Consider the following 26,733-nt stretch of genomic DNA (forward strand, 5'->3'; position numbering starts at 1 on the left):
CGCCTCGTGCTTCTTTTGTTCACGACTCGGCGAAGTATCGCGTTAGTACATCCCTGGTTAATGCGATCCCCTGGTTAATGCGGTCCCCCGGTTAATGCGATCCCCCGGTTAATGCGATCCCCCGGATACTACCATTCCTTCCGCGTTATAACAAAGATTGCGACATCGCCGTGCTACCTGGTTAGGCGCCACTTGATTGGCGCTATAGTTAGAGATGAGCGCGGATAAGAGCGACAGTATCCGCACGGCATCCGGCCATGTGAGATCCGCGACCGCGCTATAGTTGAAATAGGTGTATCCACATACGTGTGCGGATATTGTGTACATCCACACATACGCGCATGGGCGTTCCCATGATTTTTTCCAGGGGGGGGGGGGGCTTCCGGGGAGGGGGACTCTCAATTATGGCTCCCTTTACAGGACGTTGTTAGAGGCACTGATGCTTATTTGCGGATAAAATGCAGATATCCGCACGCACCGCAGAGATACGCGGTTCTATCCGCGTTGCAACCACGCGGATTTCAAAACGTTTTTGTCTTTTATTTCCTGTCAGGTAGGTGCGATACAGTTTTTATTTTTGGCAATCAACAAGAAGCTCTGTGTTACCAAAAAACATTCTGACTCTTCTTTAGAAATGCGAGTTTAATTTATCAAACATTGAAGTGCGAGACTCAAGCATGAGCAAAGTTTGGCAACATGGCCCTGGAGGAACATTCCACGAGTGTAATAGCAATACTTCTGTACAGATCTGCGTCTGAAAGTATCACAGGCAAGAGTAGAACACTCTAAAGGAGTACTTTGTTGCAAGCAGAAAGGCCTCTGGGAAGTAATGGTTCGGGAGTCACTGCACAACAGTGCAAACTGCAAAATAAAGCATTTCCAACGATAAAGTACCACATTTCCTCTGCTCCTTAAAAAAAAATAGTGCTGGTAGAGCAGACGTTAACGCTTTCGTCAATAGGGTGCTCAAGTGTCGTGTCTAGATTTTTAATAATAACAATAATAACTCGGGGGTTTACGTCGTGAGACAAAGTGGCCACAGTGGTCGGGTCTGCGGATTAATTTTGTCCACCCGAGGGTTCTTCAACCTACGCCGAAATCTGGACACACACGGCACACCACATTTAACGTCCCTCGCGGAAGACTGCGTGTCTGTGCAACTTGTACCCTTCCACCAAGTTGCCACCGTCCTCGGCCGGGTTTGAACCCGCGATCTTGGGATCAGCAGCCGGACGCGCTATACTGACTAAGCCACCGAGGGCAGCTGTAGATTTTTAAGCTTCCAGATTTGTTTAAAGGGACAGTCGGCATCCACAAACCCATCTATGAAACCCATGTTCGGCATCGGCCGACCATATACTTGGCAATTTTTTTTTTGTCCGAAAAGTGCTTAGATATTAAATAAACAAATTTTAAAGGCGACAACGAGATCACGTCTTTACGTCACACCCTAACACGAGGAGCGAGAGGGACTCTGTCAGAGGGGAAAGCCGCACGCACCGCCGCAGCATCCCCTTTCTCAAGGCCGTGGTCCGATTGGTGGTGTAGGGAATGACGTTTCCGCCTTTTTCCAGAGAGGGAATTCCTGCACACTCTCAACATCCGGCGTCTGCTCTTTTCGTGTATTCCACCGAATAGCAGTCAAACTATGTCACTATTTCCCGTAGGATTTTCGATACCGTGGTCAGCGGTCCACTAGGAAAGAAAAAATGACACCATAGTTCCGAAATCGGCTGGAATGGATGCGACCGCCCCTTTAACAAATTACGACACATTTAGAAGGTAACTCTAAAGGCATAATTACTAAAGGTAAAACTACAACAACGTATACTATGCCTTTCCATCCATTCTCTCCTCCTTACAAATGTAGTACTCCATGTTTTGGAAGCCCGGTGCATGCGGCAGGAAAACAGGAATGGAAATATATTGGTGGAAAGAGATACCTGAGGATACAGCGGGTCGGTAGCTCCGACACGTGTGCAAAGGCGAATGCCAATAGTGTATTTGCTCTCGGAATTGCATATATATTGCGAATTACATATCGACAGCTTGGAAATAATACTTCCCCATATAAGTTGCCTCAGAAAGGAAACAGAAAGTAAGTTACTACCTTAACGGCAAAAAAGTGGCTGGCTTCTTAACGCATGCTGTGCGTCTACGAGTCTCTTGCTCGTTTCATTCTCATGGAACTCCTTGCTCTTTCTACAGGTTTTCCCGGCGATTTTAATCCAAGTGCCAGCTAAATTAATCCACGTGCCATGCAAACTTTATGGGGCATGGATTAACTTAGCTGGCACTTGGATTAAAATCACCGGGAAAACCTGTAGAGTAAATTCATCGTGAAAGGAGTAAGATTTTCTCGGACCTGAAGACGAATGTTACTGTCTTCACAGTTACACCAGCAGTTTGGATTTTGGTGAGAGAGAAAGACAGTAATTGCTAACAAAGCGAAGAAAAGTTTGTTGTGGGTGTAAACAATTCAATGACATAAATGCGGCCTGTGTGGCTTTTTCAACATGTTGCTGCATGTACTCCTCTATAAAAACAATATTTCATTCGAAATGATTTTTTAGCAGTCTTGGAAAAGTTGAGGGTCATCTGAAAAAAAAAAAAAAAAAAGAAGCTGCTTTGCCTTTTCTTCTATGTGAGAAAGTGGAAAGTCCGGCAACCTGGCGGTGGTAAATTGAGACGTAAGCCTCATATTGGGCAAGCCGCTAATATTTTGAACAGACTGTTTTTTTTTTTTTTTTTCCCCTTTGAGCTTTTCAACTGGTGCAGTATGAAAGATAACCATGGACAGAATAGATGAGAGCAAACAAACAAACAAGCAATGAAACAAATCGAAAGGAAGGAAAAGAGGTCGTCTCGATGGGTTTCATGGCAGAACTAGGAGTGAGCAGCCCTCTCTAGTTGTTACAGAAGCTGTAGGGCTTCTGGCGACTGCACATTTGAACGGGCACTTCGTGCTGGGGTTCGTATTGCAGTGTAGGGAGAGATGACAGAAGTTCCGTTTCGTATCACTTGGGTGTCAGAATTCAACTTCGTCGCCAGCACAGGCTAGATACACAGTATAGCGGTACAGTTCGTTGGTTAATCTTTCGTGCTTCGTAACCATTGTCCTTTCTTCGTGCTTCTTCAAAAACAACGCGTGTAAAACGACGTGACCACGTCCAGCTATTAAAAAAAAACGGCATCCAAAAACGACTGTCCTCGCCCCGTCTTGTCTTGCGTGAAGGCCTTTCGTACGCCACTACTTGCCGCACCACACGGTGTGATCGCCAGGCTACGTGGGCTAACCAAGAAGTTTGGATCTTGTAATCCTTCTCCAGAAACAATTGTTTGATCTTCAAAATACACGTTGAAGAAGACGTCCTTACACTTCTCTTCGTACGGAAACCACCAGACAAAACAGTTGGCTCATTCACTATCATGCGCACTACCGCAGTTCCCATGGCACATGGCTTCCCTGCACAAGCTCCTGTAAAGAGCTAGTACCTCTACTGATACCCAAAGTCAATGTAGTAGTCTCTGGAGTGACGTCTCTCCTTGCGCTTGCTTTTGAGCTCATCCCAGGACACAAGCGTAATGGAGGACGTCATGAGGGTGTACAGGAAGGCGCCCCCAGCGCCCTTTCCAAAGCCGCGCACGCCCTCTGTCTTCTTGATCTTGCGTATGCAGTCCCAGAGGCTCTTGTAGTACAGGCCCTCACCACTAGGTTTGGAGGGCTGGGCGTACATGCGGCACCTGAGCACGTCCACGGCGGCGATCACGGGCGCGGAGAGCAGACCGGAGAAAAAGGCAGCCAGGACCGTGTTGATGAAGAAGTACCGTTCCTTCCACTCGCAGGCTGTGTTGAGCAGGGATTTCATGCCGGTGAAGGTGGCCAACTGCGGGAACGTTGAAACACGTTGAGAGTTATTCGCCGTCGTCCAACTGTGCACCTAGACCTCCGGCAGGTCCCCCAAGGTCGCCATTTTCCCACGTATTTGTTCCTATCTCGATGCGTGCAATGCCGGATGCTGCCCTTAGATACCCCATTGTTACCAGACATTGGCTTGCGTTGGATTGTAGCGCGCTAAAGATCCAGTTGAAGCACAATCCAAGCCAGGCCAAGTCACCGAAGGAGAAATGGACGACTGCGGCGCCTGGTACGACAGGTACGCTATGTGATGCACGCAGCCGTTAACTAGATCCTTCCGATCGCTCAACACGTTTAAAAACGGGACCAAAAAATAAAACACGACACAGAAAGTTGTTATACGCGTTTTATTCGGACATATAAAGACTAGATTCGTTTGCAGAAACAACAAAAACATTTTGCCGCTAAACTTAGCGCGCGGAAGTGATCCCGAACGGCAACAGTGGGGTATCTAGTGGCGGCCTTCTTCATTGCACGCTTTTCCGAGGTGAGTTTGGGGGACCTGACTTCCGGTATACAACAACAAGCATGAGGTACTCGTACTTGCACGTGTCGTGTATGTGTTCGTGAGTAGAAGGAAAATAAATGCAATATTTCGACGGTAAATGCAGGTATAAACTAGAAGTTTGCGACATACCATGCTAAACTATTTCCAGAGAACGTAATCTGATGATTCGTTATCGTTGACACGGCAACTCTTTCATCAACGGTCCGTGTTTTGCCACGAATGCTTAGTCATGGATCGTTGAAGAAAACACTAGGACTAGTATTTGGCGCACATCTCAGGCCAGTGCGCTCTGAAACGGATGTAGGTACCTTACGTAGTAGTGCCCAGGGGCGGATCCACGGTTTTTCTGAGAGGAGCGTCCAGCATGGTAGATGCACCCCTGGTGCATCCCTAGATGCACCCCTGATGCACCCCTAGATCCATCCCTGGTAGTGCCTTAGGTCCGTACATGCTTTGGCTCTTACATAGTGACGGCAAATAGATAGGTTGGCTCCATGCATGACTAGTGCTCTACAAGCCATTCAAGTACGACACAAATATAAATGATAACGCTGTTGTCAAGCACCTGGATGGCAGATGCTGTGGAGATCCGTAGCATGTTAGACGTGGTGGCACGCCACAGACCGTGCTTGATTCCCTGCCTACGATAGATCTCGAGGAATGCCGCCCTCGCAGACGTGTAGCCGTGTTGGTACCCAACTGCTATCTTTTCTGTTGCAGATTGCACCTGCACAGGTCATACGGTGTCACTTTTGCAAGGTCACTTTTGACGTACTAAACATTTTCAACTTTCTGGAAAGCCTGGTAGAAGACCCCAGGGAAAGCACCGCAGAGGGCAGTGTGGTCTGATCCGGCTGTCTCTCCGTTGCTAGCGTTATCTTGCTACCCGCCTAGCCTTAGCCACTGATTGTGAAGTAGTGATTGCAGCACCTGCAAGGTACTGTGTCACGTTAGAGTAGTGATAAGGTCTTGTCAGCACTTAAATTGTTAATTGAAATTAAAGCTACTCACTGAACATTGTAAGCTTCATATTTGTCAGGCCTGTTGCAACTTTAACCTTTTATTCTCGAAATATTGCCCTTTTATCGTAGGCAAGCCAGAAGTAGTTTGCAAGAATAGCTTAAAGCAACAGCACCGACCTAAAACCAAAATTTTAAAAATGCTGCGACACGCTTTCTTACGATGCACAGAGTCACAGCGTGACATATTTCAATTAAATTTGCAAGTAATGACTTATAATTGAATTTTATAGCATGTGCTCGCACTGCCGTGACATGACCGTGAGTAGCTATTCCGGTTTTTCCTCTGCCACGGTAAATCAAGCCACTGGTTCGAGACAATGAGGCTAAGTGAGGCAGCATCACCTGCATATGAGTCTTGAGCAAGAACAGTGGTGACCCAGCAAAGGCACCAATAGCGCCGGACACAGCTCCAGAATAGGCACTGAGCTTGATGCTGGGCTCTAGGTTTCCGTCAAGTGTGAAGCCAAAGTCTTCGATGATCTGGAAGATACCCAGACGAAGTCCGTTGGCGACCAGCTGGTAGCCTATTCCTGGAATGAGGCCACGGTAGATGGCGAGGAGGCCATCATGACGCGCGATAGTGTAGATGGCCTGAGAACAGAGGTGTTTCGACGTTGGATATTCTCAGGTTCACGTGGGACTATTCGCTGCACTTTTGTGCGCAGTATAGTGCCAAAGATATTAATGGTTCTGAAAATAATGCTCATCAAATGGAAACATAAACTTTAATATTAGATGCAATGTCACACCTAAAGCAGACAATGAGTCGGAAAAAGCACAATTTATCTAAGCTTTAGTTGGTGTAAGCGTTAGTGCACTGCACGGGTTCGGGCGTACCAGAAAGCCTGGGCCTTCTTTGCAGTGGTCTAGTAAGCGTGCTTACGATGATGCTGATAACAATGGAGATGCCGGCAAGTGTGCTCATGCAATACATGTATGCAGCAATGCAGTCATGGGTAAGCTACTAAAAAAAGTAACGCAGTTACAATTGCCCTGCAAAAGTAGTAACTGAGGTTACAGTTACTTTTTTACAGTTCCTACATGTCTTGGAAATGTAACTAGTTACAGCTACAGTCGCCACATTGAAGTAACCTAGTTATACTTCGCAGTTACATTTTAAAAAAGTTGAATAAGTGTAACTAAAAAAATTGTCGTAGCAATCCTACTGTCCAAGCATAATTATACCGTATTATAAACGGGGGTTTTCCTATGGGCCAGTGTAAGGCCATGGGAGTTAGTCTCAGGCCATCCTGACTGCGTATGAGATGACAAAATTCGTGGAATTCCTGGCTGGGAAAAACGGCCTGGAACAGACACGTGGAAAATATTGCGATACCTGAGTAACTGGGTTTCACTTAGATTTTACCGTTACTTTAACAAAAAGTGGTAACTACTTAGTTATAAGTTACCCTTATAAAAAAAGTAACAGTATGCGAGCATTCTTTACATTAGCACCCTGGATGCCTTTTGAAGATATCACTTCAAATCTAATTTTCTGCAACAATATGATCAACAGTTTTTCTTGAACCTGTGGGACGTTGCGGTAGATCCGCTTGGGAATCTTCCGCTGGAGCTCGCCCTGCAGCTGGATGCGAAGCTTGGCCACCTCAATGGGATGCGTAATGAGGCTGGGTGAACAGGACGCAACAGCGGCCACAAGGATCTCGGCCATGATGACGATAGCATTGGTGCTGTATCAGTCTTTCTGTAGAGTCACCTGTTATAGGCAAAAAGACAAAATGCGAGAAAAAGGAAAATGAAGGTGGTCCGGAAAGTTACGGCCAACTGCAAGACACATTAGATGTCTGATGTCATCTGCGCAAAAAGCTTGGAAGTCTGTCTGTCTGTCCGTCCAGTGATGCCGCAGAAGGGCTGTATACAATTTAAGGAACACTACTGCACTGAACAAGTACAGCAAAAGGACAAAAGATCCCAAGCAACACCACCCAGAGTAAACAAGGCCTGAGAGTGGGCCAAGGCTTGAGAGTGAGAGCGGTACGACACAGTATTCTTTCTGTACACCTACTATCTACATACTGATATCTTATAATATATCAGATACAGTTCATTTCAGGAATGATTGAACGAAAAATATTGTATTATTCCTCGGAAACAAAATAGGTCGTGAAGTATCTAAACGTTTTTATATTTATATTTTACCGTAATTTTTATCCCATATTTTCCAATACTCTTTAAAAGTCAAAGCATTTTCGAAAGTTCATATGCCGTGTTTACGGTAAAGTTCAAGTCATTATTAATCAAATGACGAAAACATACGCAAAACTCAGATGCATTGGACTTGTTACTTCAATCTATTTTTGTCTCTTCTTATCCTCCACAGTGGCAAGGCGCGTTATCATTTTTCTGTTGTACTCGATATTTATGAGTCACCCATGCGGCTGTGTAACGTCGTGTGCGCCCATACTTTCCATGCCCATGCCTTCGTGTGCGATCAGCAAATACTAGTGTGAAATATAGCAGTGGTCGAAAAGCCAGACAGCGACGCTAGTGCTAGTGCTAGTATGCCGCAGGAAAGCGCGTCTACATATCAAGGTGAGCCCAACAGCCTTGCACGCGAAACGCAGCAGTCGTATCGCGCGCGCGCGACGGCTGTGGCGTGATTCTAGTCCTCAAAACGCTCCACAGATGGCGGGACCGGCGCACGTATCATCTGTTAGCTCGTGCTTGCGTCGCAAACTTGATTTCCAAAAACAGCACCTCGTCAAGCGTGCACGCATTTCATGCACGTGTTCCGCATCCGCAACCCTCAACTGTGCAGCAACAGGGGAGTCTCAACGGTGACCCAAAACTGAGAAGGTCACATTGATACGCGGTACCGGATATCTGGTATCAAGGCCGCCGGTATCATATATTTAACTTGAAAGTAGGCATACCTTCGCAATCTTGCAGGAAATCATACTTTCTTCACAAAGCAGATCGACGGCGTAGTTAACGCTGCACATTGTAGCAGTGGAGATCGGTTGAGCTGCGTAGGTCGATATGCATGTCTTCTGGAATCGTCGCAAGAACATGCAGACGCTCACGGCTGATGCGTTATTGAAACCACGATTGAAACATGCTGAGATAGATACCTCGTCTGCGTTGCAGGTTGCATGCGGAGTCCCTGATAGGTCACAACACAATATCACATTTGGGGAATTTAAACCCCTTTTGTTACATGCGCATTGTTAGCGCTAAAGTTAGCAGCAGCGAGAAATCAAAATTGGAGGAATGCTGCTGTGGCGCCTTCTGTGTACGAATGTCGCAAGTACTCTGGGTGACGAACACTGCGTTGAAAGTTCGTAATCAAGAAAGTGCGCGAACGCAAGGCACAGAAATTCCTCGTAATTGTGATATTAAGAAGTTTGAAAAATTGCAGGAAACTGCTGTGCTACCACGTAAAGCCTCAGGCACACCTGACTGAATGCACTCGGTAGTCGGTACAGTAGACTTGTTGCTAAAACCATTAATGACATATTCAAGACATGACATTTCTGAAAAGAAAAGAAAAAAAAAACAATTTGGGCATGTTTATAGAGTCATGCAGGAGCAAACAAGAAACTGCACTCAGAAAAAAATGCGTAAACAAAGGCAAATTCGTGGTGTATGAAACCTGAGCAGAGCAAAACACATAAACAACACAACACAGGTAGCTCTGTGTTGTGTTGTCTATGCGTTTTTGCCCCAATCAGGTTTGCCGCTATGGACTGCACTCAGGAGTTTTTTTTAATAATTTTTTAGTTAATCACTTTGGCACACGAATAGGGATGTCCTAGGTGTTGGATGCAATTTGAGGGACGAAAACCAATAGAGAAAGACATATTTTAAAAAATGTGTTTTATTTCTCACTCTGCAGCATGAGTCAACAAAAAAAGAAAACACACTGAAACACAAATAAAATATCAACATGTAGTTTACACAAAGTTCAGGGCTGGTGATCTTCACTGGTAGTACAACTCCAGATTCATGCCATCATGGATTTCATCTAAGCTTTTGTTAAGGCCTCTGACCAGAAAGAAGCGAAGCCAAGAGAAGCATATAAATACTCAAACCACTTCTTGTGTGCATCTTAAGTCCTAACACGATTCGTGTCATGGTTTGATTGAAACATACTGGGCGAACACAAAGAAAAACAGACGATGTCTGTCTGTGTGTGTCTGTCAGCGTTTTTGCTTTGCATTTGCCCAGTGTGTTTCGGTATAACAAACATGCTCTTTTCGTTATAGCTTTAATAGTTTGATTGTATATCCTGTGCATCAGATAGTATGCTTGCCAAAGCTACACTGCAGTGTACATAATGCTGGTATGATGCATGGCATTGAATGTGTTTGTTTGTTTGTTTGTTTATTTGTGTGTGTGTGTGTGTGAGAGAGAGAGAGAGAGAAAGAGACCATGCAACGTCACTCTGAAACCTTGTCACTTGCCAGTCATTTTACATTACACTATCCTCATACGGACTGGACATTGAAATTTTGCGAGACGTGGATAATGGATTAGTCATTTGATTGACCAAGATTTGAGTATTACCGCCAGGCCTTCCTTGCTCCTTCCGCGCTGTTCTTAACCAGGGTTCTTACTTATGCACGAAACAACTTTGATCATGAGAAAAAGTGACATGCGGTGCGCTAAATCGTATCATATCGAACTCTGCATATATTCCGACGTCGCTAATAAAAGGATACAGTCTTCGAGCTTGATGTTGTCCTTGAAAACGGTATACCTGACAGAACCAAACAGAGCCGTTTTAAAGCGTCTGTGTTCGCACATCAAGCAGACGACACTTACCATTTTTTCAAGACAATTTTGTCCCATCTCGTTCCAGTTTGTGCGGCGATAAGCTTCTTTAAATCACCAATAGTGTCGTCTTCGCTGAATACGCGTAAGATAAGGATTTTAAACCGCAGCAGAATGACGCTTTGAACATGTGGAGCGCACGTAACACAAGAAAAGACAAACACCGGCAAAGAAAAGGATACTTGCACTTCACGCGGACTTTTTTGCCCAACCTGTCGTTGCAGGTGATCTCAATCATTTTGTAATATACAGAACTTGTTGGATATTACGATGAAGTGCGGTTTTCTAGAAACTTCAGCGGGCTGTAGCACGAAGAAGCCAAACGACAACAAGTGCACAATGTTGCTCGACCGGGCTAGCATTCAGGCTGTTCAGGCCAGTTTCGGTCGCTTTTGGTGGCGTAGTATCCGTTGTGCGGGACCGAAAGATTTAAGCGGAATGCTCTATATCTTTTAGAAACATTGGTTTAAGAAAACCTGGTGACGGGCATATTGTGGGTGCAACAACAAAGGTAAAAGAATTCGTTGAATGAAATAAATTTTCCGCAATTCAGGCGTTCAGTTTGAAAGTTAGGAGCCGCACCCTAATTATATACTAAATTACGTAAAATTACACTAAACTACTCAAAAAGTAGCTAAACTACTCACAAAGCAGTTTAGCTACTTTTTGGGTAGCTAAACACAACTTAGTTTCGGTTTCGCGATGTGACATTCGTACTATTGATGTAACCGAAATTGAGTGAGCTTGTAGCGAGGGTAAAAAAAGAAAACGAAAAGAAAAACAAAGAAAAAAAAACAGAGGGACGATAAGGAACGCGCTCACGAACAAGATTTCATTGATACCTTGGTCGTGTTCGCGGGGACATTGATAAACATTCGCAAATTCAAGTTAATCGGGACTTTTTACGGACGTTTAGTTTATAAATGAACGTAAATTATTTCGTAGTCATGAAATCAGAACAATACCGGTCTCACACTCTCAACATATGTCGAGCTACAGGAAAAACACCTGGTGGCCTTGGAAGAGCTGCAAAGTCCGTTTTGCATAGCTGACCTCGGCACAATGTATCATTAAACGCGGGGTAGATTGTAGTTCGGCTAAGAAAGAGGAGGAATACGATGATTATGTACGCCCACTCCTCGACCCCTTCTTTGTCAGTGGCGATAACCCCTGCTTTGCAGTCCTCCTTCTGTCGAAGTTATACGGGGGCCATTCGTGGAGAAATGTGCCGATAAGCAGCAGATAATATCAACATTCGTATCGATATCTTCGGGCGAGGGGGTTGTGTCCAGCATCCCCACGGATCTATAGTCGTCTATTGTTTTCCCAATTTAGCCGTTGGGAGAGGGCACAGCCTATACTTACAAACATCCTTTGCTTTCCTCCGTTCCCCTTTCCACAAGTTTTTCCTGCAACGTTTCTGCACTCTTAACAATGAACTTTACCGCATAGCACGCTCCTAGCCAACCATAACCTCGAATGATATCGTTATCTGCCCTGATTTGTTGAAAACGGGAGGCGTACGCCTTTTTGTGACAATTATGCTGTTCATAATTGTCACAAAAAAGGCGTACGCCTACCGTTTTCAACAAATCAGGGCAGATAACGATATCATTCGAGGTTATGGTTGGCTAGGTGGCAATTATGAACAGCATAATTGTCACAAAAAGGCGTACGCCTCCCGTTTTCAACAAATCAGGGCAGATAACGATATCATTCGAGATTATGGTTGGCTAGGAGCGTGCTATGCGGTGAAGTTCATTTTTAAGAGTGTGTAGAGAGCAGTTGAGCAGAGCCGTTGAGATGCAAGTGCCAGACACCAACGTGTAACTCTGCTCCAAATTTTGTTATCATTACACCAACTACTGGCTTTTTATGCATTGCCATCTGGTATGGTATACAAGCTGTTTAGGTGCGTCGACCTCTGCAAGTAACTGCAAGGGGTGCCGTGTACTGAGATTCCGGTACACGTTAGAGAACCCTCTTGTGGGTACTGGTGCGTCGCTGATCATTATAACTGCCTCGTACCACGATGAACTCCGAATTATTATCAAATCATTATTGTTTATCTTTTCTCGCGTAATGGCAGCATTGGTAAGAAGAGATGACGTAACAAGTGTATACTGCCGGCCTGTGAGTGCAACAGGTAGGGTTGCCACCTTCGTAGTGAAAAATACCGGCTGAGGGAGAGGAGGTGAAATAGAGGCAAAGGAGGAAATGTTCGCAGGAAACAAAGTGGGTGAGGGGTGGAGAGTATACAGAGAGAGAGAAAGAACGAGCGTACTCGCTCAAGACAACAATGATAATAATAATAATAATAATAATAATAATAATAATAATGAATAACTAAGAAAACGACTTGTGACTACGGAGTTGGGTATGTGCTCCAGATTTATTCAAGCTGTAGTGGAATGTTGAAAGGAAAACCCCGTAAAAGCCCCATGAAAGGTGTTGAGCCACAAATACCGGCAAAAGGTTGCCGGTATCACCTTCCTACCGACAACCGGCAGAGCGAGCAAATAACCGGCCGTGCCGGTATAATACCGGCCTGGTGGCAACCCTAGCAACAGGCCGTCATTACTTGTGATTCGAGCTAGTTCCTGGTACACCCGACACCGCGAGGGAAAGAGTTTGTTAGGGTCTACTGTATAATGAGTTGGGAAAACAGGAGAACTCATTACCTGACGCACGGAATTCATGTCTATAGGCGTCGTCTAATGGGAGGTCGTCGATCCCGGTTGCGAAAATTCCCGATTTCACGGTCTCGAAAAAACAAAGGAAATGCTCCATTGCTTCGTCAGGTGACACGCTGTGCTTAAGGGGGGGATCACTTTTGCGCAAGATAATAGAGAACGTTCGTTCGCACAGCGCTCAGTAACGGCGTAAAATATCGTCAAAACGGAAGTACTGGCGTGTTCTCCTTGCTTTGCCCTTGTCAATGGCACATTTCGTACTAGCAGAGGCTAGGGTTGCCACCTTTCGTAGTGAAAAATACCGGCTGAGGGAGAGGAGGTGAAATAGAGCGAAAGGAGGAAATGTTCGCGGGAAAGGGAAAGTGGGTGAGGGGTGGATAGTATACAGAGAGAGAGAAAGAAAGAACGAGCGTACTCGCTCAAGACAACAATGATAATAATAATGAATAACCAAGAAAACGACTGGTGACAACGGAGTTGGGTCTGTGCTCCAGATTTATTCAAGCTGTAGTGGAATGTTGAAAGGAAAACCCCGTAAAAGCCCATATGAAAGGTGTTGAGCCACAAATACCGGCAAAAGGCTGCCGGTATCATCTTCCTACCGGCAACCGGCAGAGCGAGCAAATAACCGGCCGTGACGGTATAATACCGGCCTGGTGGCAACCCTAGCAGAGGCGGAGAGTTTTCATTTTCCCGGAGGGGGCAAGGGCGCACCGCGAAGTAAGTACTCTGGCGGGGGGGGGGGGGGGGGATATGTTTATTTAAAAAAAAAGGAAAGGTAAGCCAGGTGGCTTGTTATTCCAAAAAAAAAGTGAAAGGGAGAAGTCAAAAAAGGCGAAGAAAATAAGAAAACAGAAAAAGGAAAGAAAAGGAAAAGAAAAATGAAGAACACAAAACTAAAGCTGAAGAATCACACACTCTGGCGGGATCCTAAGATGTATGCAGAACTGGTATAGAAATAAGAGGAAGGAAGAACAGAAAAAAACAACACAAAAGAAAAAAACAGAGAGAACGTAAACAGTGAAGATGTGCACAACTGAAGGCATTACGCCTTTGAAAACTGAGTGCAAAAGGAACAAAATGCATTGAATCCTCGGTGTTTGACCCGAAATGCGCGCAATATAATGAATATGGTCAATGAAATGGAGCAGCGGGAGTTGTCAGTCTCTTAGCGGGACTTCCCGGGGGAGGCGGCGCCCCCCCTAGTTCATGTTCCGGGGGGGGCAAGGGCCCCCGCGCCCCCCCGCAGTCGGCGTCTATGTTTCGTACACTCTTAAAAAAAGGGTGTGCCTTAACTCCTTTTTTTGCCACATATATAACACCCTTTTGGAGAGTACAATTACGCTCAAAAGGGTGTCTCCTCACTCCCTCAAGGGAGTAACATAACACCTTTCTCCCTACTGGACAGTAATATTACTCCCCGGCAGGGAGAAGGTGTTATGCTACTCCCTTGAGGGAGTGAGGAGACACTCTTTTAAGCGTAATGGTACTCTCCAAAAGGGTGTTATATATGTGGCAAGGAAAGGAGTTAAAGTACACCCTTTTTTTTTAAGAGTGTAGAGTCCCAGGGCTATCCGTTGATTCGTATTGAGCCCGAATTCGCAACTATTTTAGTGTGCGACACTCTATCTAGATGGCAGCACATGTTCGAGACGCACCAAACTCTCTTTAATTTATTAAAATATCAACGGCTCAACCCCGTCCTCTAAAAAATACGTCATTGACTGGAGAAGGGCTAAGAGAACACGCCAGTACCAATCCTATGATTATTATGATATAGTTTAGAGCGTTCACATCTCTTGTGCGAACGAAAATCACCCACAGATTTCTGAAGAAGTGATTTCCCCTTAAAAATCGGACGTCACTATTTAACCACTCAAATTCGCGGGTTTTCGGTGTATGTCCAAGCCGCTTTAGCGAACGAAAGCCACATTTTAGCAGTTATCAGGCTTAGCAGGCTGAGCACGATGGACTTTTGAACTGCATGTTGAACTCCATTATCATCTCTGTTCTTCTCTGGGCATCATCTCCTTGATTTTTCATAATCTGTTTGTACTTTCTGTGTGTAAGTGTACTGCATGGGCTAGCCGGTTTGACTTCGTCGAAACTCATATCCCCATTTTTTTATTTTTTTTATCACATCACATCAGGATGGAACGGCCTGTTGGTAGCTTATTGTTAGGTTAGGCCAAGTTCGATGTCTCCATATTTTTGTCCAGGTTAGTTCGCTGTTGGCATTGTCCCGCGCGCGACTGTACATTTTACAGTCAGATAACAGTTATTTCCAGTAGTTTAATTATTTTGCAACGAGGATTTCGATCACTTTATTTCGAGTTACACCCCGTCTAATTGCATGCACACATAGACTTTCAAACACATAGGTCCACACGAGACGAGATCTGCTCAGGAATCTTGCATATGGGGGCGCGATTTGAGCCGGGCTGATAAGCTGTATCTGCGACGTAACGCCAGTACTCGGATGCCTGTCTGTTCCTTTTACTCAGCTCTGGTGCCCTCTCCGTGACACGAAAGAAGAGTTGTGCGCAACAAATTCCCTGCCGTGCGCTGTATGAGCGGTATGACCTATATGAGGCTCCACTTTTGAAATGGGCATTGACAGCAGCGTACAATACAGAAGCATACTTAATGAAAGGGGCTGTTAATGATCTAATGCGCTCTTAAAATTTCCATGGGATGGAATGCACTCTAAAAACAGAACCAAGAGAGAAGGGGGCGTACGCCTTTTTGTGGCAATATCCAAATTGCCACAAAAAGGCGTACGCCCCCTTCTCTCTTCAAATCAGAAGCGATAACCCTATCATTCGCGGCAATGGTTGGCGCACAGCGTGCTATGCGGTGAAATTCTGTTTCTGTTCTTCTTTCTGTTCTTTTCTTCTGTTCTGCTGTTCTTTAGAGTGTTCTTTATTCTGTTCTTTAGAGTGTTCTATTCTTTCGAGTGTTGAAGCAGACAACATTTGTTTATTTATTTACATATACTACTGCCCTTTTGGCGGCTTGAGTTGGGATGTGAAAAAATAGAAAAAAAGAAAAAAAAAAAGAAAATGTCCACACAGAAAGGCATCACACGTGTTACACCACTGGTTTTATCAAAAGCTGCTCATATTTCTTGTTCTTCAACTCAGTGCTATCTATTTTAATGATAATGTGGGTATTAAAGACAACGGTAACCAAATTAATAAGCTCAGTTCTTGTCGTGCAAACTGGCATGTGTTCCTACAAGTGTTCCTGAGCTTGGCGTGGAACATGCCAACGGAACAAGAAAACAAGATGAACAGAAATCGAGCTGTCCGCGCCCATTGTGTTTTTGGTACTCGCACTTTCCCACAGATGGCAAGCGGTTTGCTCTCTAGTTCGGGTACGCGCTTTGCATGCATCTCGGTACATTTTCCTCCAACCCTTCACAGATGGCGCCAGGGCTCCAGCCATCCTCCATCCACCAGCCACATTTCTAAAGGTCTGAATGTTTTTCAACCGTTGTGTACGTCCGGCTGTGTGTGAATTCCACCCTCTCCCTTTTCATACACAACACGTTGTTTTCCCTCCTGGTTCTCTTCATCACATTTTCGTCCCTGCTGCTAAAGCTTCACGTAAGAAACCTGCGGACGAGGCTATCCGACACGAAGAGGAGAGGAGGAACCGAGGCGAGAGCGTTAAAGAGGGATGGAAAGGGAGAAACGCATTCTCGCAAAACGCATTCGATTAGACCCCCCCCCTCTTCCCCTTGCCATTCTCTAGTGCTCTTATTGATCCCGTTGCTACGAAGAACAGGATTTGGATAATTAACTGGATGATTGCTTCCTTCTCGCCCTCATTTGCCCTCCTCCCCTCCCCTCTCCGCTCCGCTTTTAAAAGTTTTTACTCCCTCTCCCCCACATCACGCATTTCGTTCTTCAATCGGTCTTTGATCGCCTCAGCGCAGTTCTTTTGTGAGAAACAGGTTTGCGTTTTGTGTACCTTTTTCTTGCTCGCCCGCCCGCATTGATATTGCGATACGTGTATGTGATTGGGGGGGGGGGGGGGGCTATTACGGTACCCTAGCGGTCGATTTGTTAGCTGTTATATATACAGTTGAGGTAATGACTGCTATCGCTGTTCCCCAGGTAGTGCAGATGGCGCTGGTGAACAAAGGGTTCTCAGCTGGCAACCCTGCACGCTACTTTGTACTACATACATAGGGTATAGTGTTTTACTTTAGTCTTGAGCCAAAACGGCAGTCAGTCGGACTCTTCCGAGAACGTCAGGCATATATCTTATTCGGAGCAATTGTGACGTAGTTTATAGTTTGCTAAGAGCGAAGAAACGCACAGCACTTTAGTGACGTCACACCAGTGAAGTACCTGGCAAAATAACAAATAAAGAAATAAATAAATAAAATAAAAAGAAGAGTGTGAAATAATTGTGAATTTTACTGAGGTTGCTCGCGTGGTGACGAACAGCATCGTGACAGTAGTTCACGGAACAACAGTTTTTGGCTTTCGTTGATATACACTCTTAGAAATGAACTTCACCTCATAGCACGCTCCTAACCAACCATAATCTCGAATGATATCGTTATCTGCCCTGATTTGTTGAAAACGGGAGGCGTACGCCTTTTTGTGACAATTATGAACAGCATAAGTGTCACAAAAGAGGCGTACGCCTCCCGTTTTTAACAAATCAGGGCAGATAACGATATCATTCGAGATGGTGGTTGGTTAGGAGCCTGCTATGCGGTGAAGTTCATTTTTAAGAGTGTAGGGTAGGAATACTGAACAATAGAAAACATCCTAAATTCAATCAATTATGAACAGCATAAGTGTCATAAAAAAGGCGTACGCCTCCCGTTTTCGACAAACCAGGGCAGATAACGATATCATTCGAGATGGTAGTTTGCTAGGAGCGTGCTATGCGGTGAAGTTCATTTTTAAGAGTGTAGATAGGCGCCTCCTCCCATTTTCAACCAATCAATGCACGGGATGATATCATTCGGAATGATGGTTGGCTAGGAGCGTGCTATGTGGTGAAGTTCTGTTTTAACAGTATAGTTTTAGATGGCTTCGTCAGTTCTGTCCGCAGCGTTATGGTAGCACGTGATCAAATATTTACCGCCAAATATGCAGCAAATTTTCTTTACAAGGTCGACTTTTTTTTTTTCAGTGAAAGTGAGGTTCCGTCAGTAAATGAGAGGGTGTGGCCTTTCCTTTCCTTATCGTTGGAATGAACCTGACATGACATTCGCAAAAGAGATCATCTCTCCGTTCTGGTATATTCGATGTCGTCTCCCAATATCTTTTTCCCGCAGCAGTTGTATAAACGGAATTGGCTCGCCGATATATTTTCCAAAATTGCAGCCACTTTCAGATATTGACCTTCGTCGGAGTTCGCAAAAAAGTCCGGGGTCCTATTTATTTTAACGGGACTCCCGTATGTGAAGGCTCAAATAAGACAGAGATAACGTATCGTTTGGTTGTGAGATCCACGATTCAAGCAACGATGCGTTTCGCGATCGTGTTCAAAATTTCGAGGACATTGATGCAGGCACCAAAATGTGCACCTTCGACTGCGGGCCGCTTGCTGGATAGAAAGAAAATAATAACCCCATAACCCGAATGTATCTCGTACCTCCCGATTTTTTGCCACACGAATCCGGGTCCGAAAGGCATTTAGCCCGAAAATGTCGACCCTATTTATATTTCATGAAACAACTGATGTTCTGAGGCTGGAACAACATACACTGTTAAAACAGAACTTCACCACATAGCACGCTCATAGCCAACCACCATTCCGGATGATACCATTCTGTGTCATGATTTGTTCAAAACAGGTGGGAGGCGCCTATCTGGGACAAGATAATCTGTCCCAGGTAGGCGCCTCCCCCCTGTTTTGAACAAATCATGACACAGAATGATATCATTCGGAATGATGGTTGGCTATGAGCGTGCTATGTGGTGAAGTTCTGTTTTAACAGTGTAGAAGGGACAAATACCTCAAATAGCCTCAGCCCAAATAGCCTCAGAACATCAGTTGTCTCATGTTCATCAGTTGCCGCCTGCGTCGATCCCGTCGTATGAATGTGTGTGTGAGTGAGCAAAAATGTAAGAGTGAAAGGAGGATGAGTGAGAGAGAGTGGCTGGTTTGTCCCTTCAGATGACGCACCCTTTTGGAAGTCGCTGAGAAGGCGTGTTAGCTTAGCTCAATTGGTAGAGCCCTGGACCGGCAATCCAGAAGATGTGGGTTCGAGTCCTACAGCTGGCTAACCTTTTCAGTGACTTTCATCTTTCATCACTATTTATATTTCATTCGGGTTTAAAGACTTCCCGTTAGATTGAAAAGCATATAAACTGATTCTCCGGTGCAGCTGGTTCACCGGTTCTTCTTCATCCTATGCCTCCGAAATACATAAGTAATCCGGAAGAATTTCGGGGGGAAAATTGCGCAAGTACAGAGACAATGCGACGACCCAGAACTCTTTCCCCCCCTACCAACTGGAGTCTCATTCTTCGCAACTCCTTAATAAGTAGATGTTGGAGAGCCGCTTTGTATAACAACGCAGATCGACGTTAATGTAACATCCTTTCGTTATAATTTATTTTCACCACGCGGCGCGCCGGGGCCTTGTACAGTAAGCGGCGTTACGCAGCGCGGCGTCCGTAGGAGCTAGAGCAAACAAGGTACTGCAGGGACTAATTAGAACGTCGCTGAGAATGACGCTTTGTTTGGGCCTCCTCCTCCCCCCCTCCTCCTCCTTCCCACGCTATTAATTGCGGGAATTCTAATTACCAGCGTTTTATTTCGGCCAAAACTCGGGCTGGAGAAATGCATTGTAGCACGCTATACCGCGCGGGAGAAAGATTAAGGGAAAATGGAAGGCCCAAGTCTTGCGCGTATAGTTCTTCGGGGAGTCATACCGTAACATTCAATTATATATTAGCCACGGTTGCTTCGCGGCGCTGACACGGAATAAAAAAATAAAAAATAAATACGTATATACCTTTCTTCCCTTTTTCTTCCCTTTTTTTCCTCATTATATACGTATATATATAAATATAATATAACTTTTCTTCTTTTTTTTGGCTTTTAGTGCTTTGGCTGTGAACAATATGCAGATGTGGTTGTCCCAATTTCTTTCTTTTTCTCTCTCTCTCTCTTTTTTTTTTTTTTTTTTGAGTGCGGCGTTATCTGCAGCGAACAAAATGAGCTCCTGCGGAAGAGCGACGAGTGCAGGTGACATTACACAGCGCGCGCGAGGCTTCCGTTCCGCACACCTTTAAATAATCCTCCACTCGTGGAGAGAGCGTATCGGAGAGCGAGGGAACGTCGTGACGTAGCGTGGTCCCCGGACACGTGACGTAGAGCGGCACAGCTCCGGCAGATAAAAGCAGCGCGTGAGCTGAGAAGAAAAAAACAAAAAAACAAAGCTCTATTTTTCCACCCACAAACGCGTTTTGGAGTAGCCAGTCGTGACTGGGTCGGGTCTAATACATCTCCATATTTTTCTTTCATTTCCAACCAACCAAAGCAACGAGAAAAAAAAAAAAAAGGCACGGGGACTTCCCTACCTCACGCGAGGATCGTGTCGGCCGTCCGTGGCCGCTTTCTCCGACTGTTTTTATAAATTCCGTTGCACGGTTATAAAACACCACAGGTTTTATATAAAACACCACAGGGCGAGAAATATTTTACATTGTTGCTCCTGATGGACATGATTGTTGCATCGTGATCCGAAACATCAATGATTGTTTTGGGATGACGAACGAAACAAAATCTCGAGCCACTTTAAATGTCACCTCGTTGCTCCTTTAATGTCTCTTCTCACTGTTCCCCCCCACTCCTTCTTTCTGTCCTCTCTCCATCTGTCCACATCTGTACGCCGCTCGTAGCAACAGTTACTTAGCGGCGCTAACGCGTATAATCAAAATAAAAATCACAATTTTCGTCGAGATGCCGTCTGCTTTGGGCAATGGACCTTTTTCGCGATGGGCTATGCGCATGCGTATGGCCTTGAGGGGCCGCAGAGGATTATCTCCGTCTTCACTAGATGGCGCACTGTGGGAACGACAGAAGTGGAGGACCACTGTGTTGCAGGATATTCCCCACACTCTTAAAAATGAACTTCACCGCATAGCACGCTCCTAGCCAACCATCATCTCAAATGATATCGTTACCTGCCCTGATTTGTTGAAAACGGGGGGCGTACACCTTTTTTGTGACAATTATGAACAGCATAAGTGTCACAGAAAAGGCGTACGCCCCCCGTTTTGAACAAATCAGGGCAGATAACGATATCATTTGAGATGATGGTTGGCTAGGAGCATGCTATGCGGTGAAGTTCATTTTTAAGAGTGCACGGTTAGCAGTGTACGTGAACACCTGGGCGTTGAGCGCTCGCGCTCGAAGGCTATGACGTTTTTCGCGTCTTCCGCTTCCGCGGGGAATGTCGCTCCTGTGAATACACGGTAAAGCTAAAATTCATCCCCTGCGCGTACGTCAATTGCCCCCCAGGCTTTTATCGCTGCACTCCTCTGAGCTGCCTTTTATGTCGTCTTTCCCTCCTCCCCCGCTCTGACAATAGCGGTACTATTAATAATCACGCGTTGGCACTATTACAAGTTTTCTAAAAATGGCGACCAAAACATTCCTTTTAGCGGAAAGTTTATCGGAGAGTGAGCCGTTGCGGGGGGAAACGCGAAAAAGTTTCGGCAACACTGATAACTCTCTCTTAGCAACGGCCTTCGTAAAGACGACAACATGGCGACGATGAATCCTTCCTCTCTTATTTATTTACTTTTTATTTTTTTATTTTTTTACGGGAACTATTTTGTGGATCTGTGCTGCCTCTATTGAGGTCTCCCGAGCGAGTGCGTGGGGGAGGAGGGAAAGGGAAGCTCATTCCAACGTTAATTAAATTTCGTTGAGCCGTTACTAACGAACGGGCACCTCGCCTTAGAATAAATTCCACCGCAAGCGAGAATTATGTCGTTCTAATTAGAAGAGGAGAGCGTCCATTGTCTCCCCCGAGCGAGTGTTTGAGAAAACATCGGACGGAACGTTGTTGTTGGCAACTTGTTGGTATGCGGAGGGAAGGGGGGGGGAGGAGGTCTACTTTGTTATCGCCAGTCCCGTTCTTGCATTGGATTCGATAAGGAAGACGATGAAAGATAAGCCGTCGAATAGACGAGACGGGACTGATGAGTTATCGGAATTAGAGGGAGACTTCGCAAGGATTCGAAAAAAAAAAAAAAAAACTTAGATGACCATCATACCGAACACGGACTGCTCCCTTGATACCGAATACAACATTCGCATTCATTTTGTGCGAGTAATTAATTCGTAAGTGATGACAATACCAAACCGAAACCAAAATGCGAAGCGCCCATGGGTTCGCCCGGAGACAGATACTGTGACGTCACCCAGCATTGTCGTCTGCTACGAAGCTTGCATTCTTCCACGCCGGACGACGTCAGCAGTGTTGCTTTCAGCGTCCTCTTGCTTCGCAGAGGCCGGAAGCGCTCACTTCGTAATAATTCGTTCGAATAAAATCTGCGCACTTTGGGAGCGCGATATTTTGTATGTACGTTCCCGACACCACAAGGGTTACTGCTATGTCACAATCTTTGCGGTGATTTTGTTGCGTAGTCCCACTTTTTGCATTGGATTTGATTAGCAACAACAACAACAACTTTATTTCGAGATGATGTAGTAGGGCCTGACTTTTTAGGGTTAAACCCGTATCTGCCCGATATTTACCGATATTTACCCCCCGAACAAAATCTGTAAAATTCGGGTTTAACCCGAATCTACCCGAAAACATCCGGGTCACGTGGCACACTCATAAGCGTGCATTAAAATAAAGTTTGATAACATTGCTAAACATTAGTTCCAGGTTAAGACAAATTTTTATTAAACAAAAAAAAAATCACCCGAATGTACCCGAATTCCTGACGACAGAATATGCCGTAACGGGATTTAACCCGAATACACCCGAATTTTCGAATGAAAAATATCACCCGATATTTACCCCCCGAATTTGGCCAAAAATAAAACCCGAAAAAGTCAGGCCCTATAGTATGGGGTGTTTCATCGCCAGGGGGCGACACTCTACCACATTGCTGGTGGTGATGCGGGAAATGAAATAATGACCCCCTTCACAATATGGAGCGAAGTCCTGTGGTGTCCAGAAAGGTGAAGAGAGCTTTGAGGTCAAGAGCGTTGGTGGGCTGGATGTGGCCAGGGACCAAGCAATTTTTTTTGAGAGAGGGGGGAGGGCAAGAGTCCAGCTCGTGAAGGGATCCGGAGAGTTCGGCTCGGGGGGAAGGGTGATAGTGCGGGCAATGGAGAAGAATGTGCTCTAGATCTTCTATAGCACCGCAGTGACTGCATTGGGGCGAGACCATTTGATGAGGTGATATATGTGAGAAAGGAAAGACTGGGTGAGACGATTTGAGAAACAAAGGAGTGATGAGGCATCGGATTCGATGGGATGGTGTAAATGACATAAGGTGAGGTAAGACCTCGGAGTTAACATTTGGGTTGGCTGATAGAAACATGAGGAGTGATTGCCCCTTCTTAATAACTGCTGGGTGGGGGGGGGGGGGGGGGGGTATATGTTTATTCACACAAAAATGAGATGTCAGCCACTGAAGTGCCGGCTTGCTACTCTTTAAAAAAAAAGAAAAAAAATCCCCTGCTGGATAGGATCATGTAAGAAACAAGAAAGGAGTTCGTCCTCTGACAGTGAGAATAATTGAGGATAGGCTGTGATATATTGCATAATGGGTTGTGATGTGATGGGCTGTGATGGTGATGTCGAACGATGTGTTTTGATGTGATGGGCAGTTGGGCATGGTCGGACATGATGTGATGTTGAAGTAATTTTTCGGAAAATGCCGTCCTATGCTTGATGCTTCCCAATTCACGAGAAGGTCGTGCCAATGTGGCGTAAAAGTAGCATCCTGACGGGTAACCACACTCTAAATCTTTTCACACCTTTAAAGGTGTAATAGCGTGCATGGCGCACGCCTTTTTAGGTGTAATTTTCGTAACACCAAAATAGAGCACGGTTTCGCACAAATTTTCTTTACTCGAGTGTTGTCTGTCCTCCAAAAATTCAGTCTTGCAACATCTCAACATTGTTCAACAGTATTGTAAACACTTGCGCGTGCTCGATTATCGATAGCGATGCATATATCATTAGCTCGTACCTACGATATCCAAGACATAATGAAAGCAAGATTTGCACTGACACTTGATCTTTAGTAATGCTTTCCAAATTTTGTAAAATATCATCCTGGAGATGCAATGTTACGCAACCAGGTTGAATGTTCATAGCGCAAAGGTGTGAAAAAGTTTACAGTGCAGGAGGTTCCAGGCTCAACCCCTGGCGCTGGCACTCCTTGGCTTTTTCGTGAATTCCTTGACGGCTATAGAATACAGGGCCATTCGTTGTAAACGAAGGGGGGAAAAAAGGGCGTTCCCCGATTTTTTTAATTTCATTAAATAGTTAGCGTGCTGCTCATATCGAATAATACACAGGAGGCGCGGTGTGCATCATTAGTACACGTTCTGCCGCAAACACACACACACACACATACATGTGGAAAGAGCAACAGAGCATCATTATCTGCTCTCCTGTCGTTCCTTTCTCTCGACGGAAAATCCCGCATGAAGGGGTTTATAATTTCTTTGGTCGATCGTTCCTTTTCGGCAGATAACGCGGCGAGCGCTAGCTAATACGCCGTCTAGCGGCGCATTATTATTAATTCGCAGCCGCGCCACTGTAATAATAAAGGCGGCTTCCCTCCCCAGGGTTGTTTGTGTATGCGGCAGAAAATTAATAACGCCATCTGTGCCGCCTGAAATCATTTGTCATCCAGTTTTACTTCATGAAAATGGCCCTCTGACAGAGAAGTAAAATTGGCACTTCCTCCTCACGATATTGTTACGACTGTTATCTCGTGAATGGTGTCTGAATGGTGTCTGGGCTTTAGCGAAAAACCGCAAAAACGTAACGGATTTGAACTACACGCTCTCGGCAACGGCTTTTGTTATGCTCGCGAATGATCGGCTGTGAACAATGGAGGTACGCCGAGACTGGGAGGTGACGCGGGTTCGAACCCCCGACACCGGTTTTGTGATGTGTGAGGTTTTGCGGCAGACTTTCCAGACGAATGTGGGGCGCAGTTCTCCCCGAAGTAGGCCCAGGACACGCATTAACGCCCCCTGTCCCCCGCTCCTTACGTCGCTCGTAGTTACGTTGCTTCGCGGCGGTACCACGGAATTAAAAAAGAACGATTGAGTCGTGATATCGTTCTGCGAGGCTGTTCATGTTTTGGAAAGTCATCGGAAGGTCACTAAACTTGGCGCATTTTCCATGGATTACAAGCAACCATACCACAGGTCTTGTTTCCCGTTTCGTCGATCGAAGTGTGCATGGCCCGCAAACAAATTTTCATACTCGGACCAGACATTAGCACGAGCTTTAGTGTTAACATTGGTTGCGGGTGCTAGCATTTGCACAAGCCAACTCGTATGCTTAGCGAAAAAAACGGCGAGCGAGATACACAGAGACAGGTGTTGTCTCTGTGTATCTCGGTCGCTGTTTTTCGCAATGTCTCACCAACTAGCCCAGCTCTCCACCTTGATCGTATTCTTACATTATAAATGTGTAGCTTAGGAACTTAACCGTCAGGCGAGCGATGCGCGACCGTAGGTTCTGGGTGAACTGTGACCAGTTTCATGTTTGTTTTCCTCTTTGTTCTTTCGTTTTTCTTTTTGTTTATTTGTTTTCCTTTTTCTTCGTTTTTCTTTTTGTTTGCCTTTATTTTCCCCTTTTTTTCCTGGGAATAGCAAGCCGCCATACAGGTGGCTAACCTTTCCCTCTTATTTTTTTATATATAATAAACATATTCCCCCCCCTTCAGGAACTTAAAAAAACAAAAAGAAAACTTTCTCGTAAAAAATATCTTGTACAAATTCTCGGTGAACGCCCTTTTTGCTTTTAAGTTGCGAAATATTCCCGTTAGATTTCACCCGTCATTTTCAGGCGCGTCTTTCGAAACACGTGTTTGCGTGTAAAGAAAAAAAACACTGTTCGGGCCTTATTTTGCGCCAATTTTATGCAGAATTTTACGCAGAGTTTGTCACAGCATACACGCACGACAGCTTCGAACGTACAGAACGTTGACGCTGACACCAACGTGTGCGCGTCATCCCTTTCTTTCTCAAGTAAAACGTCTTAACGCGCGCGCACACACAAAAATACGAGAAAGAACCGTACAGGCGTATCGTATACAAACGCCATTCCATTCCATTCCATTCCGAGACGCGGTCATAAACACGCGCAATTTACAACGACGCAACAGCAGCAGCAGCAGCTTTCGAATAATATGGATAGAGTCGTCGAGGCGATTTGAAAATTTCCTTTTTTTTTCTTCTTTTCTTCCTCCCTTCATTTCCAGGGCGTAAAACACGCGGGTGCGCGATTCTTTGATTATCAAGATTATTACGATATGCTTCCCTCGTCATAAATTCCGCTTTTTTGCGAACATTGAAACGATAACGCGCGAGACAACAACAAGATAGGAGGGTGAGTACCCTCGCTCGAACCCGGGCATAATACTCTTGCTCCTTTGGTTTCTTTTCCCCTTTTAAAGCCTCTTCTTTTTTTTTCTTTTTTTTACACCGCCTCGGTCGTTCCCTATTTCTTAACGGTGATCCCCCAAGAGCCGATACATTCAGATACTCGTGTATGTATGTAGCGCGGTAAATTGGATGCAAACTGGAGCCCAGATGTTGCAG

At 45.2% G+C, this 26,733-nt stretch overlaps 1 protein-coding gene and 1 long non-coding RNA gene across 2 annotated transcripts in view; one reads left to right on the plus strand and one right to left on the minus strand.

The window, feature by feature from the left end:
• Positions 1 to 501: 501 nt before the first annotated feature.
• On the minus strand, positions 502 to 8,689 carry LOC135369005 (solute carrier family 25 member 35-like). Its single transcript, XM_064602597.1, has 5 exons — positions 8,344 to 8,689; positions 6,978 to 7,166; positions 5,792 to 6,040; positions 4,993 to 5,154; positions 502 to 3,887 (listed from the first exon to the last, which is right to left on the minus strand). The coding sequence occupies exons 2-5, from the start codon at positions 7,119 to 7,121 to the stop codon at positions 3,498 to 3,500; spliced, it is 945 nt and encodes a 314-aa protein (XP_064458667.1). The 5' UTR covers positions 7,122 to 7,166; positions 8,344 to 8,689; the 3' UTR covers positions 502 to 3,497.
• LOC135369007 (uncharacterized) overlaps positions 7,960 to 26,733 on the plus strand; it is a 50,569-nt gene continuing 31,795 nt past the window's right edge. Inside the window, exon 1 of the long non-coding RNA XR_010414921.1 lies at positions 7,960 to 8,002. This is a non-coding gene — a long non-coding RNA (uncharacterized LOC135369007). The remainder of the gene's footprint in view (positions 8,003 to 26,733) is intronic.

The sequence above is a fragment of the Ornithodoros turicata genome, chromosome 9, assembly GCF_037126465.1.
Source record: "Ornithodoros turicata isolate Travis chromosome 9, ASM3712646v1, whole genome shotgun sequence".
Classification (NCBI taxonomy): domain Eukaryota; kingdom Metazoa; phylum Arthropoda; class Arachnida; order Ixodida; family Argasidae; genus Ornithodoros; species Ornithodoros turicata.

Bases quoted from the DNA above. Each gene is read 5' to 3' on its own strand.
- LOC135369005 (XM_064602597.1), bottom strand. From the start codon at position 7,121: ATGGCCGAGATCCTTGTGGCCGCTGTTGCGTCCTGTTCACCCAGCCTC. The intron at 6,041-6,977 runs GTTCAAGAAAAA...CTCTGTTCTCAG, and splicing joins TCTACCGCAACGTCCCACAG to GCCATCTACACTATCGCGCG. The intron at 3,888-4,992 runs GTGCTTGACAAC...ACGTTCCCGCAG, and splicing joins CCACAGCATCTGCCATCCAG to TTGGCCACCTTCACCGGCAT.